Below are 15,451 nucleotides of genomic sequence, written 5' to 3'. Positions count from 1 at the left end.
TAGTCTCTTTCCAATTCCTACCTCTTTCTCCCAATAACTAACCATTGTATTTAGTTTGTTATGTAGGCAGTATTTGGAGATTTTTGGGGGTGGGTTAGGGGAATGGTCTTTCTCTGTCTTCCAGGCTGGAGTGCAGTGGTGTGATCATAGCTCACTGCAATATCAACCTCCTAGCCTCACGCATCCGCCTGCCTCAGCTTCCTGAGTAAATGTAACCACAAGTATGCACCACCATGCCCAGCTAATTGTTTTATTTTTTGTAGAGATGGGGCTTTGCCATGTTGCCCAGGCTGGTCTCGTAATCCTGGGCTCAAACAATCTGCCAACCTTAGCCTCTCAAATTGCTGGGATTACTTGGCTGCATTTGGAGATTTTTATGAACACTGAAGTAAATATGAATATGCATTTTTCCTCCATGTTAATTTTACACAAATACAAGCATACTGTGTCCTTGATATTTTTCATTAAACAATAACAATATATTTTGGATATTTGTTTAATTCAGGGCACAAAGAGCTTTCTTAGATTTTTAATAGCTGTATACAGAATATGTGAATGTTTCTTTTTTTTTTTTTAATTAGTTTTTAGGGCTGGATAATCGTATGTTCTTTTTTTTTTTTAAAGTATTTAATTGTGGACCAGTTGCAGTTGTTCACACCTGTAATCTCAGTGCTTTGGGAGGCCAAGGTGGGTAGATCATTTGAGGTCAGGAGTTCAAGACCAGCTCTGGCCAACATGGTGAAACCCCGTTTTTAATAAAAAATTAGCTGGGTGTGGTGGCTGGCACCTGTGGTCCCAACTACTCAGGAGGCCAAGGTACGAGAATCACTTGAATCTGGGAGGTGGAGGTTGCAGTGAGCCAAGATTGTGCCACTGCACTCCAGCCTGGGCAACAGAGCAAGACTCTGTCTCAAAAAAATTTATTTATATTTTAATTTCCATGGTACATGTGCAGGATGAGCAGGTTTGTTACATAGATGAACATGTGCCATGGTTGTTTGCTGCACCTATCAACCTATCACCTAGGTATGAAGCCCAGCATGCATGAAATATAAATAATTTTATATTTATATTTTTATAAAAGTATAAAATATATACTTTTTTTATATATTGAAAAAAATATAAAAAATGAAAGAATTTCAAAGAATTTCTTGATTTCTGCCTTAATTTTATTATTTACCCAGGAGTCATTCAGGAGCAGGTTGTTCAATTTCCATGTAGTGGTGTGATTTTGAGTGAGTTTGTTCATCTTGAGTTCTAATTTGATTGTGCTGTGGTCTGAGAGACTGTTTATTGTGATTTCAGTTCTTTTACATTTGCTGAGGAATGATTTACTTCCAATTATGTGGTCAATTTTAGAGTACATGTCATGTGGTGCCGAGAAGAATGTATATTCTGTTTGTTTTGCCTGGAGAGTTCTGTAGATATTTATCAGGTCCACTTGATCCAGAGCTGAATTCAAGCCCTGAATATCTTTGTTAATTTAATCCCTTGATGGTCTAATGTTGACAAGGGGATATTAAAGTCTCCCACTGTTATTGTGTGGGAGTCTGTATATCTTTGTAGGTCTCTAAGAATTTATTTTATAAATCTGGGTGCTCCTTTATTGGGTACATATATATTTAGGATAGTTATGTCTTCTTGTTGAATTGAACCCTTTACCATTATGTACCCTTCTTTGTCTTTTTTGATCTTTGTTGGTTTAAAGTCTGTTTTATCAGAAACTAGGATTGCATCCCTTGCTTTTTTTCTGTTTTTCATTTGCTTGGTAAATTTTACTTCATCCTTTTTTTTGAGTCTATTTGTGTCTTTGCATGTGAGATGGGTCTCTTGAATACAGCACACTGATGGATCTTGAGTCTTTATCTAGCTTGCCATTCTATGTATTTTAATTGGATCATTTAGCCCATTTACATTTCAGATTAATATTGTTAAGTGTTAATTTGATCTTGTCATCATGACACTAGCTTGTTATTTTGCAGACCTGTTTATGTAGTTGCTTCATAGTATCATTCGTCTGTGTACTTCAGTGTGTTTTTGTAGTGGCTCATAATGGTTTTTTCCTTTCCATATATATTAGTGTGTGCTTCAGGAGCTCTTGCAAAGCAGGCCTAGTAGTGACAGATTCTTCAGCACTTGCTTGTCTGAAAAAGATTTTCCTTCACTTATGAAGCTTAGTTTGGCTGGATATGAAATTCTGGGTTGAAAATTATTTTCTTTAAGAATGTCAAATATTGGCCCCCACTCTCTTCTGGCTTGTAGAGTTTCTTTTTTTTCCCCCATTTATTTATTTTATTGCATTTTAGGTTTTGGGGTACATGTGAAGAACATGCAAAATTGTTGCATAGGTACACACGTGGCAGTGTGATTTGCTGCCTTCCTCCCCATCACCTACATCTGGCATTTCTCTCCTTGCTATCTCTCCCCAGCTCACCACCCCCCACCGTCCCTCCTCTATTTCCCCCCAACCGACCCCAGTGTGTAGTGCTCCCCTCCCTGTGTCCATGTGTTCTCATTGTTCAACACCCACCTATGAGTGAGAACATGTGGTGTTTGATCTGGTTTCTACAGAGAGATCAGCTGTTAGTCTGATGGGCTTCCCTTTGCGAGTAACCACCTTTCTTTCTGGCTGCCCTTAACAATGTTTTCTTCATTTCTACTTTGGAGAATCTGATGATTATATGCCTTGGAGTTAATCTTCTCATGAAGCATCTTACTGGAGTTCTCTGTATTCTTAAGCTTGAATGTTGGCCTGTCTTGCTATGTTGGGGAAATTCTCCTGGATGATATTCTAAAGTGTGTTTTCCAACTTGGTTCTGTTCTCCCTGGCTTCTTTCAGGTACTTCAATCAGTTGTAGGTTCAGTCCTTTAACATCATCTCATAGTTCTCAGAGGTTTTGTTCATTCCTTTTCATTTTGTTTTCTCTAATCTTGTCTGCATGCCCTGTTTTAGCAAAATAGTTTTCAAGCTCTAATATCTTTTCTTTCACTTGTTCTGTTTGGCTATTAATACTTGCATTTGCATTGTGAAGTTCTCGTGTTGTGTTTTCAACTCCATCAGGTCATTTATGTTTCTCTCTCAACTGGTTATTCTGGTTAACATCTCCTGTAATGTTTTTATCATGGTTCTTAACTTCTTTGCAATGAGTTAGAACATACTCCTTTATCTCAGCAAAGTTTGTTTTTACCCATCTTCTGAAGCCTACTTCTGTCAATTCATCCATCTTAACCTCAGACCAGTTCTGTGCCCTTGTTTGAGAAGTGTTGTGGTCATTTGGAGGAGAAGAGGCACTCTGGCTTTTTGAGTTTTCAGCCTTTTTGCAATGATTCTTTCTTATCTTCATAGGTTTATCTACTTTTGATCTTTGAGGCTGCTGACCTTGGTTGGGGTTTTCGTGGAGACTTTTTCATTGATGTTGTGGTTGTTATTGTTGCTTTCTGTTTGTTTTTCTTTTAGTAGTCAGGACCCTCTTCCATAGGGCTGCTGTGGTTTGCTGGGCATCCACTCCAGACCTTATTTGCCTGGGTCCTTCCTGCCCCTGGAGGTATCACCAGTGGAGGCTGCAGAACAGTGATGATGGCAGCCTCCTCCTTCCTCTGGTAGCTCTGTCCCAGAGAGGCACCAAACTAATGCCAGTGGGAACTCTCCCCTATGAGGTGTCTGGAGACTCCTGTTAGGAGGTCTCACCCAGTCAGGAAGAGTGCGTTCAGGCGTCTGCTTAAATAAGGAGTCCGGCTGCCCATTGGTGGAGTGGGTGTGCTGCACTGCAGGGGATCTCCCTTGTTCAGACTGCCCTGACTCTCCAGAGTCAGTAGGCAGAAAAGACTAAAGACCACTGATGTACAATACTATAGCTGTCCCTCCTCCTAGGGGCTCCTCTAAGGGATGTATCAGAATCCTGTCCATAAACTCCTGGCTGGGGATGTTGAAATTCCTGCAGGGAGGTCCCCCACTGGTGAAGAGGAGTGGCTTGGGGTCCTGCTTAAAGAAGTAGTCTGACCATGAACTGATCCAGCCACTGTGCTGCACGGTGGGGAATTGCTCCCATCCAAATTGCCCAGTCTTGCTGGCACCTGTGGCAGGGGAAAATGGCCAACTGGAGCTGCAGTGGTGATGGCTGCTCCTCCTCCACCTCAGAACTTGGTGCTCTTAGGTGGTCTCCAGCCTGTTGCATTGGCTGGCAGGGATTCCAAGCCAGTGGGCTTTAGCTTGTGGGGTTCCATGGGAGTGGAGCCCACTGAGTGAGGCCACTTGGATGACAGATCTACTGCCTCACCAGAGTTCCCAGTATGTGGAAACGCTTGTCAGTGCTTGCTGCCTGAGCAGCTGCTGTGAGTCTGCACAGCTCTGTGCTTGGGACTCAAGTCCCTTGTGGCTTGGGCTCACGAGGGGACCTCCTGATTTGCAGGTTGCAAGGATCTGTAGGAAAAGCATGGTTTTCAGGGGAGGAGTAGCACATTCCCTCACTGCCTTTCTCAGCTGGGAGAGGGAACTCCATTTTCCCCTGTGAAACTCCCAGGTGGGCCCTCACTCCACCCTGCTTTTCCTTGCTTCCCATGGGTTGCACCAACCACGTAGTCAGTACCAATAAGAGAACCTTAGTACCTCAAATGAAGATGCAGAATTCACTCTCCATTTTCATCCTTCTTGGTGGGAGCCACAGAGCAGAGCTATTTCCATTCAGCCATCTTGGCAGCTGCTCCATGAATTTTTCATATGGAGATATATATGTTAACTTACTGGAATCATTGATTCATCCAACTTGGTGTTGTCTTCTTGACTATGGCACCAAGATACATTTCATGGCATCATGTGATGGCTCTACTCTGTGAAATATATCCCTAACTTTTGAGTATAATTTTGAAAATCTCAAATTCGCTTAATAAGTTAATAGCCTAATGATTTATGGACTTACCAAAACCATTCTCCTACTCTTATTTTAGTCTAAAAAAGGATTTCAGGGCAAAAATATCTATAGTTTTACATTATAATCTCCTAAAGATGTGTTTTATTTTGTTTGGTTTCAAATAATATCATATTATTTTGTTAGCAAATAATAACACATTTGTATAGTATTTGATGTTTTACCAAACACTTTCATATAATTTATTTCACATAGTTTATTCTTCATGACTACTCTGTTAAGTAGGTTTCTTATAATCAAGAATGAGAAAAGTGAAGCTTAAAGAGACTGTACCTTACCCAGGATCCCACAGAAAATATTAGACTCCAAGTTCAGGGATTTTCTTTTTAATGTATTATAGTTTGCTAGTTTAGTTGAAAATTGATCTTATACTGTAATCACAAGTTAATATGATTAGTATACATATATTTAATACAAATATGCATGGTATAGGAGTAGACCACAAGGATATTAAACTCCAGCTGGAAAAATAAGCCATTTACAAAAAATATAACTAATATACCAAAAGATCAAATGAGTGGTTACACATTATTTTAGGAGTTCAGGTGAAAGTGAAAGTCTTAGGAAAAATTGGAGGAAAGCTTTGAAGGAAGATGCAGAAGAAGAAAGAGTAACATTTAGGTAGGAAACAAACATGAACTAAAATTTGGATGAGTTCAGTGATAGAAACATTTGAAAGTCGTTGTCATAGAGCTGATAGCTGAAAAAGATGATTTGAATAAATGGAGAAACATTTTATTGATGGATTTCACATATTTTACTAAGGCCACTTCTCAACATTAATTTATAAATGTAATTTGATTCCTAAAGGAATGTTTTTTGGGGGGAGGTATTGGAGGGAAGAATTGGTATTGTCATTTAGAAACTCTTTCAAAAGAATAAGAAAAGAAGAAAGAATAAGTTGAAGTTAGAAAGGATATGGTAAAGTGGCCATTTTCTTTCATTATTTGGCAATACATCTCAAAGGCCTTGAAAATGTGCACCCCATTTAACTTCAGAAATTTATGTTAAGAAAAAACCCTTAGTGAACAGATGCATGTTTAAGAAAATTTATCATCAGGATTCCATTTATGATAACAATTAAATTTTGGTTTAGAAAGATAGGATATATTCATGCAGTGGAATACTATACAATCATTTAAAATGATGCTGGTAGAATAGTATGTTGAAAGGGAACATGGTCACGATACCTTGCTAAGTGAAACAAAGCTTGCCATTAAAGAGTATTAAATAAATATCATTAAAACATAAAAATGCTGTAAGGGCACATACCAAAAGTATTATCAAGGATTATTTTTTGATGATGAAGTTTTGAATGATTCCTCCCCTGAGTATTTAAGGATTGCACTGTGATATATCATCTTTAAATTAAAGATGTCAGGTATCTATGCTAATTTTTGAGCTGTAGTTTTATTATTTAGAATGTGACTGTAGCTAAACTGAAAATATTTTCTATTTTCTCTTGATAGAGGTTAACAAACTTGCAAAGGCCTTAGACAAAGTCACCAATGAAAAACTTGATGCTGATGATGTTAATTCTGTACTGAAAGGCCTGGGGATTTATTTTCCAGAGGAAGAATTACAGGAGGTGCTTGGATCCATTTGTGTGGATAGTATGTATTTCCTCTTCTGAGTCATTTATTTATTTTTTGAAAAAATTTTAAGTGCTTTCTGGCAAAACGCAGACAGCCTGCTAGACAAATTCTAAAAGAGCTGTACTTCTGAGTCATTTATTAAACACAGAAAGCTTGTGTTTACTTTCACTCATAATCCAAAGAGCTTAAGTGATTAGGAATCAAATGTAATGAGTACAACACTAGATTTTTGCTTTTAGGGCTGAATGAGAATTTGTTCTAGATTATCTTCAGATTGAGTATCCTAGGAAAATATAATACGCCTCTCTTTATCCTATTTGTTTGCCTCCTGAGATTTGAATCGCAGGTTCTTACTGGTCAGAAGCTGTGAAGCTATTTCAAGCCCATTAAACAAAGACCTAATCCTTAGTGTGCTGATGCACACAATCAGTTGGATTTCCCTAGAATTCTCAAAGGGTTATGCTGGGGTTTTTAGAATCCTGCCAATGGAATGTTTAGTTTACATGCAGAGCCTTGAACTGTTCTTTTTCTTTCTAAGTCCCAAGCATATGCCTGGTAGAAAGCTAAATATCGCACACTTCCTTTACTAATATATCTTTGCTTATAAGCATAGTCTTCTTTAGATATTATGGTTGAGTTTGGTTTATAAGACATTTTCTGGCAGATAAACTGTCTTCCATGAAATATAGGCAGTTATAGGACTTGTAATACTGACAAGATCATATAATATGAGAGAGGAAACATACCAAAACAGTTGTCCCAGCTGGTTAAGGCGTGTATAAAATCCATAAAATGTGCATTGACATTATAACAAAAATGACCACAAGAGTCATCATAATCATATTCCTTTTCATAGTTATTCTGAGATATGTATAGCAGAATCAGAGTTAGAAAAACATTTTAGCCTTAAAGATTAAGTAGGCATGTTTATCTTCTAATGCTATTGCTTTGTATCTTTTGATCAAATGTTATTTATTCCTTTATGTTCCATTTTCAGAAGAGGAGAAAGTGAACTTAAAAGATTGCCTGAATCAGTTGATGCAAATGCTGTATTTTACTGAAGGTTCAAGTGAGTGAGAATTTTATATATATATATATATATTGCATTTTAGGTTGTAGGGTACATGTAAAGAAAATGCAGGATTGTTGCATAGGTACATACATAGAAATGTGGTTTGCTGCCTCCATCCCCATCACCTATCTCTGGCATTTCTCTCCATGTTATCCCTCCCCAACTCGCTACCCACTACTGTCCTTCCCCTAGTCCCCTCTACAAACTTCAATGTGTGATGCTCCCCTCCCTGTGTCCATGTGTTCTTATTCTTCAGCACCCGCCTATGAGTGAAAACATGGTGTTTTATTTTCTGTTCTTGTATCAGTTTGCTGAGAATGATGGTTTCCAAGTTCATCCATGTCCCTACAAAGGTCACAGACTCATCGTTTTTTATGGCTGAATAGTATTCCATTGGTGTATATGTGCCACATTTTCCTTGTCCAATCTATCATTCATGGGCATTTGGGTTGGTTCCAAGTCTTGCTATTGTAAACAGTGCTGCGATGAACATTCGTGTGCATATGTCTTTATAACAGAACAATTTATAATCCTTTGGATATATACCCAGTAATGGGATTGCTGGGTCAAATGGAATTTCTCTTTCTAGGTCCTTGAGGAATCGCCACACTGTCTTCCACAATTGTTGAACTAATTTACACTCCCACCAACAGTGTAAAAGTGTTCCTATTTCTCCATATCCTCTCCAGCATCTGTGGTCTCCAGATTTTTTAATGTTCGCCATTCTAACTGGCGTGAGATGGTATCTCAATGTAGTTTTGATTTGCATTTCTCTAATGACCAGGGATGATGAGCATTTTTTCATATGTTTGTTGGCCTCATATATGTCTTCTTTTGAAAAGTGTCTGTTCATATCCTACACCCACTTTTGAATGGGCTTGTTTGGTTTTTTCTTGTAAATCTGTTTTAGTTCTTTGTAGATTTTGGATATAAGTCCTTTGTCAGATGTGTAGCTTACAAAAATTTTTTCCCATTCTGTTGGTTGCTAGTTCACTCTAATGACTGTTTCTTTTGCTGTGCAGAAGCTCTGGAATTTAATTAGATCTATTTTGGCTTTTGTTGCCAATGCTTTTGGTTTTTTAATCATGAAGTCCTTGCCTATGCCTATGTCCTGAATGGTTTTGCCTAGGCGTTCTTCTAAGGTTTTTATGGTGTTAGGTCTTATGTTTAAGTCTTTAATCTATCTGGAGTTAATTTTAGTGTAAGGTGTCAAGAAGGGGTCCAGTTTCTGCTTTCTGCACATGGCTAGCCAGTTTTCCCATCACCATTCATTAAACAGGGAATCCTTTCCACATTGCTTGTTTTTGTGAGGTATGTCAAAGATCAGATGATTGTAGATGTGTGGCATTGCCTCCGAGGCCTCTGTTCTGTTCCATTGGTCTACATCTCTGTTTTGGTAGCAGTACCATGCTGTTTTGATTACTGCAGCCTTGTAGTATAGTTTGAAGTCCGGTAGCGTGATGCCTCCTGCTTTCTTCTTTTTGCTTAGAATTGACTTGACTATGCAGGCTCTCTTTTGGTTCCATATGAAGTTTAAGGTGATTTTTTCCAGTTCTGTGAAGGTCATTGGTAGCTTGATGGGGATAGCATTGAATCTATAAATTACTTTGGGCAATATGGCCATTTTCACAGTATTATTTCTTCCTAACCATGAGTATGGAATGTTTCTCCATCTGTTTGTGTCCTCTCTTATTTCCTTGAGCAGTGGTTTGTAGTTCTCTTTGAAGAGGTCCTTCAAATCCTTTGTTAGTTGTATTCCTAGGTATTTTATTCTCTTTGTAGCAATAGTGAATGGTAGTTCTTGATTTGGCTCTCTTTAAGTCTGTTATTGATGTATAGGAATGCTCGTGATTTTCGCACATTGATTTTGTATCCTGAGACTTTGCTGAACTTGCTTATCAGTTTAAGGATATTTGGGGCTGAGACAATAGGGTCTTCTAAATATGCAGTCATGTCATCTGCAAATAGAGACAATTTGACTTCCTCCTTTCCTAATTGAATATGCTTTTATTTCTTTTTCTTGCCTGATTGCTTTGGCTAGAACTTCCAATACTATATTGAATAGGAGTGGTGAGAGAGGGCATCCTTATCTAGTGCCAGATTTCAAAGGGAATGCCTCAAGTTTTTGCCCATTCTGTATGATATTGACTGTGGGTTTGTCATAAATAGCTTTTATTATTTTGAGATACGTTCCAGCAATACCTAATTTATTGAGAGTTTTTAGCATAAAGCACTGTTGAATTTTGTCAAAGACCTTCTCTGCATCTATTGAGATAATCATGTGGTTTTTGTCTTTGGTTCTGTTTAAGTGGTGAATTACGTTTATAGAATTGTGTATGTTGAACCAGCCTTGCATCCCCGGGATGAAGCCTACTTGTTGGTGATGGATAAGCTTTTGGATGTGCTGTTGCAATCGGTTTGCCAGTATTTTATTGAGGATTTTTGAATCTGTGTTCATGATGGATATTGGCCTGAAGTTTTCTTTTCTTTTTGAGCCTCTGCCGGGTTTTGGTGTCAGGATGATGTTGGTCTCATAAAATGATTTGGGGAGGATTCCCTCTTTTTGGATTGTTTGGAATAGTTTCAGAAGGAGTGGTATCAGCTTCTCTTTGTATGTCTCGTAGAATTCGGCTGTGAACCCATCTGGACCTGGGCATTTTTTGGTTGGTAAGCTATTAATTGCTGCCTCAACTTCAACCCTTGTTATTGGTCTATTCAGGGTTTAGACTTCTTCCTGGTTTAGGCCTGGGAGGGTGCATGTGTCCAGGAATTTATCCATTTCTTCCAGATTTACTGGTTTATGTGCATAGAGTTGTTTGTAGTAATCTCTGATAGTAGTTTGCATTTCTGTGGAATCTGTGGTGATATCCCCTTTATCGTTTTTTATTGCATCTATTTGTTTCTTCTCTCTTTTCTTTTTTATTAATCTGGCTAGTCGTCTGTCTATTTTGTTGATCTTTTAAACATCACACAGTGAGGTCTGTTGGGGGGAACTAGGGGAGGAACAGTGGAGTGTGGGGAGTTGGGGAGGGATAACTAACTAGAATAACCAGCTTAGAGAAGAACATAAATGACTTGATGGAGCTGAAAAAAACAGTATAAGAACTTTATGAAGCATACACAAGTTTCAATAGCCAAATAGATCAAGCAGAAGAAAGGATATCAGAGATTGAAGATCAAATCAATGAAATAAAATGAGAAGGCAAGAAAAGAGAACAAAGAGTGAAAGAAATGAACAAAGCCTTCAAGAAATATGGGATTACATCAAAAGACCTAATCTACGCCTGATTGGTGTACCAGAAGATGTTGGGGAGGGATAACATGGGGAGAAATGCCAGCTATAGGTGATGGGGAGGAAGGTAGCAAACAACATTGCCATGTATGTACCTATGCAATAATCCTGCATGTTCTTCACATGTACCCCAAAACCTAAAATGCAATACAATATATATTTTTTTTAAAAAATGAGATTTTAACATGAGACAATTCACTGTGGAAACATTTAGAAACATATAGGAACATGCTGAAACATATACACTTCCTTTATGGTATTCTTTCAGTACTCCACTACCCAGCCATAAGGGATTGTATGTAATCTGTTTTTAATATATTTAATTAACTGGCATCCTCAACATAAAAAAAAAGTCTGTCGAACCTCTGGGTCTCTTTAAAGCTTTGGCTAATTTAATTAGCAAATTCACAACTATTTTGGATTCCCTGAGTCTCCTTGGAGCAGCCAGTGTTTTTAAGAAGAGTTTAAATGCTTAATGTTTTCTAAACTCTTTCTAAATGTTTTCTAAATTGAAACAAAACTGAATTCAAAAGACCCAATTTAGGTAGCTACAAAATGAAATTGTTTAAGATATTAAGTGTTTTCAGTGGATGAAATAGTTTTTCCTTAATCCTTGGTTTTCTAATTGGGGCCTATAAGACTTCCCTAGTTATGTGGTTCATAAGCTTAAACTCTTACTGGGTTAATCTTTATGATAAAATGGTGTTCATCATAATATAATGCTTAACATTTTTTTTTACTTGGAAGAATAATTTACCCATGGTACTTTCCAAATTAAATATTATCTTTTTTGGTAGTTAAATGTTCGTCCCAAGCTTTCCATTATTTGGGGGACATTTTTGTATATATGTGTTGATGGATGTAAGTAATCCTCTAAATTAAAAAAATTGATAATAGTCATATTAAATTATGACTACCTATTTTAGGTAAAATAATTAATTTAAGATAGTTATCATATCTTTAATAGAATTCTCAGCCTCAGATATGATAGAGAAGAGAATAAGCAGAGTTTCTGAGTTTTCTTTTTATGTAATCATTCTTAAATTTCAGATTTAAATATCTGCAATGGCTTGGTTAGCATAATGGTTAAACATTCTGCCTGTAACATCAGATACCCTGGACTTCAGACTTGATTTCATACTTAGTATCTATGGATTCTTAGGCAGGATAGCCTCTTAGCCTCTTTTTTTTTTTTTTTTTTTTAGTCAGTGTTTCACTCTTGTTGCACAGAGTGGAGTGTAATGGCTCGGGCTGGCTCATTGCAACCTCCACCTCTGGGTTCAAGTGATTCTCCTGCCTCAGCCTCCCAAGTAACTGGAATTACAGATGCCTGCCACCATAGCTGGCTAATTTTTGTATTTTTAGTAGAGACGGAGTTTCACCATGTTGACCAGGCTGATCTCAAACTCCCAACCTCAGGTGATCCACCCACCTTGGCCCCCTAAAGTGCTGGGATTGTAGGCATGAGCCACCATGCTAGGCCAGAATAGCCTCTTTCAGGCTAGGTTTTCTTGTCTCTTAAATAGGGAAATATTGGTACTGACTTCACAGAGCTTTTGTGGGATTAAATGAGATGATACATATAATCTCTGAGATGAGCTTGCTTGTGCCTGGCAAGCTCAGATAGTACTCATTAGGTAGTAGTAGCAGTAGTTATTACTATCTTTCAGGACCTACTAATAATATTTGAGTGTTTAAGAAGTTTTCCTGTATTGTGGATTTTTTTTTTTTTTTTTGCCATAGAAACAGAAGACTCCTTGAAAGTTCTGGCTTTCATTAAGAAAAATGTAGCTAACCCTGATGACCTAGGCCTCATAATGGAAAATGTAGGAGTTCCATTACCCCAAGATGTGATTCAAAGAACACTGAACAATGTGGCTCTCAGTGGTGAGTATTTAATATATTTCTAGGTATCCTTTATCTTAGATAACATGATTCTGAGTGTTTCAAGAATTCTGAAGAGGTTTTCTGATTCATAGATTATCAAGGCTTTCTTGTACCTCTGCATTCATCTGGGTTCTAGTTATTGTCAGTTGTGTTCTAGTTATTTTCAGTAGCAGCATGCAGCAGAAAAATCTATGGAGGATGAGTATACATACATGTGTCTGAATGATATGTATGCACCTGTCTTTTTGATTGAATATATATCTCAATTTCAAAGCCATATCTATAAATTATTTCTCAATATAGCAATTATATTATAGTTGCCTGTTTCTTATATGTGATTATTTATTTTTCTATGTCCTCTGGTTTGCATTTTCTTTCAGAGGATGGGACAGTGAATTTAGAAGAGTTTATGAGCAATTTGGTCAATTCAGGATTTTCATCTCTACCTGAAAGTAAGAATTTTCAGTTTAATGGAGATATATAATGACATATCTGCTCTAGATCTCTTGGAAAAACCCTAAAAAGGCTTTTGAGATGGTTTTAAACTTATTTAACACTAGCATTATTTTCTAATGCCTTTACATCTCTAATGTATAGCACAACTAGAAAAGACAATAGGCTAGACTGGGCGTGGTGGCTTACACCTGTAATCCCAGCACTTTGGGAGGCTGAGGCATTTGTGAGCAGCCTGGCCAACATGGTGGAACCCTGTCTCTGCTAAATGAAGATACAAAAACTAGCCAGGCATGGTGGTGTGTGCCTGTAGTCCCAGTTACTCTGGAGGCTGAGGCATGAGAATCACTTGAACCTGGGAGATGGAGGTTGCGGTGAGCCAAGATGGTGTCACTGTACTCTAGCCTAGTTGATAGAGTGAGCCCTGTCTCAAAACAACAACAACAACAACAAACAAACAAACAAAAACAAAACAAAACAACAGAATAAGAAGAAGAAAAGAAAAAAGGAAAGAAAATACTATAGTTTTAAGGGAAAAATAGTTCCCTCTTCTGTCTAGTGTAAATACCAGAGTCTTTTTTTTTTTTTTTTGGTATTCACTATCTTTTTTTTTTTTTAATTTTTATTTTAGGTTCAGGGGTACATATGCAGTTTTGCTATATAGGTAAATTATGTGTTGTAGGGGTTTGGTGTATAAATTATTTCGTGACTCATGTAATAAGCATAGTACCTGATAAATAGTTTTCAATCCTCAACCTCCTCCAATCCTCCACCCTCAAGTAGGCCTCAGTATCTGTTCTTTCTTTCTTCATGCACATATGTACTCATTCTTTAGCTTCCACTTATAAGTAATAACATGTGGTATTTGATTTTCTATGCCTGCATTAGTTTGCTTAGGATAGTGGCCTCCAGCTCCATCCATGTTGCTGAAAAGAACATGATTTCATTCTTTTTCTGGCTGCATAGTCTTCCGTGGTATATATGTACTATATTTTCTTTATCCAGTCTACCACTGAGGGGCATTTAGGTTGAATTGCTATTGTGAAGAGTGCTGTGATTAACACACACATGCATATATATCTTTATGACAGAACAATTTATATTTCTTTGGATATCTACCCAATAATGAGACTGCTGGGTCAAATGGTAATTCTGTTTTAGGTTCTCCGAGAAATCACCTAACTGCTTACCACAGTGGTTGAACTAGTTTACATTCCCACTGGCAGTGTATAAGCATTGCCTTTTCTACACAACCTTGCCAGCATCTGTTATTTTTTGACTTAATAATAGTTATCTGACTGGTATGAGATAGTATCTCATTATGGTTTTGATTTGCATTTCTCTAATGGTTAGTGATGTTGAGCATTTTTTCAAATGCTTGTTGGCTGCATAAATGTCTTCTTTTGAAAAGTGTCTGTTCATGTCCTTTTCCCACTTTTTATTTATTTTTAATTTTTTAATATTTAACTTTTGTGGGTACATAGTAGGTGTATTTACTTATGCAGTACATGAGATGTTTTGATACAGGCATGCAATGTGAAATAATCACATCATGGAAAATGGGGCATCAATTCTGTCAAGCATTTTTTATTTGTGTTACAAACAATCCAATTCCACTTTTTTAGTTATTTTAAAATATATACCATTAAGTTATTATTGACTATAGTCCCCCTGTTTTGCTATCAAATAGCAGGTCCTATGCATTCAATTTTTTGCTATCCATTAGCCATCCCTACCCCCAACCCTCCCACTATCCTACCCAGCCTCTGGTAACCATCTTTCTGCTTTCTGTGTTCATGAGTTCAATTGTGTTCTAATTTTTAGATTCCACAAATAAGTAAGAACATGTGATGTTTGTCTTTATTGTGCCTGGCTTATTTCACTTAACATAATGACCTTCATTTCCATCCATGTTATTGCAAATGACAGGATCTCATTCTTTTTAACAGCTGAATATTACTCCATGTGTATAAGTACCATATTTTCTTTATCCATTCATCTGTTGATGGACACTTAAGTTGCTTCCAAATGTGAGCAGTGCTGCAACAAACATAGGAGTACAGATATCTCTTCAATATACTGATTTTCTTTCTTTTGGATATATATTCATCAGTGGGATTGCTAGATCATATGGTAGCTCAATATTTAGTTTTTTAAGGAACCCCTGAACTGTTCTCCATAGCAGTTGTGCTAATTTACATTCCCACTAACAGTGTACAAGGGTTCC

At 37.3% G+C, this 15,451-nt stretch overlaps 1 protein-coding gene and 1 non-coding gene across 2 annotated transcripts in view; one reads left to right on the top strand and one right to left on the bottom strand.

Annotated features, from left to right (window-relative positions):
- EFCAB13 (EF-hand calcium binding domain 13) overlaps window positions 1–15,451 on the top strand; it is a 237,660-nt gene that overhangs the window by 126,803 nt on the left and 95,406 nt on the right. The window contains exons 33-35 of the mRNA XM_032265955.1: window positions 6,395–6,538; window positions 7,518–7,589; window positions 12,628–12,771. Coding sequence (XP_032121846.1) covers window positions 6,395–6,538; window positions 7,518–7,589; window positions 12,628–12,771 — 360 coding nt within the window. The remainder of the gene's footprint in view (window positions 1–6,394; window positions 6,539–7,517; window positions 7,590–12,627; window positions 12,772–15,451) is intronic.
- On the bottom strand, window positions 6,588–6,649 carry LOC116541693. The gene has a single exon (XR_004264899.1). It is a non-coding gene; the product is annotated as a U7 small nuclear RNA (small nuclear RNA).

Source organism: Sapajus apella, unplaced genomic scaffold, assembly GCF_009761245.1.
Source record: "Sapajus apella isolate SASKATOON/1434 unplaced genomic scaffold, GSC_monkey_1.0 scaffold153, whole genome shotgun sequence".
NCBI lineage: Eukaryota > Metazoa > Chordata > Mammalia > Primates > Cebidae > Sapajus > Sapajus apella.
This window is presented reverse-complemented; position numbering and strand designations above follow the sequence as displayed.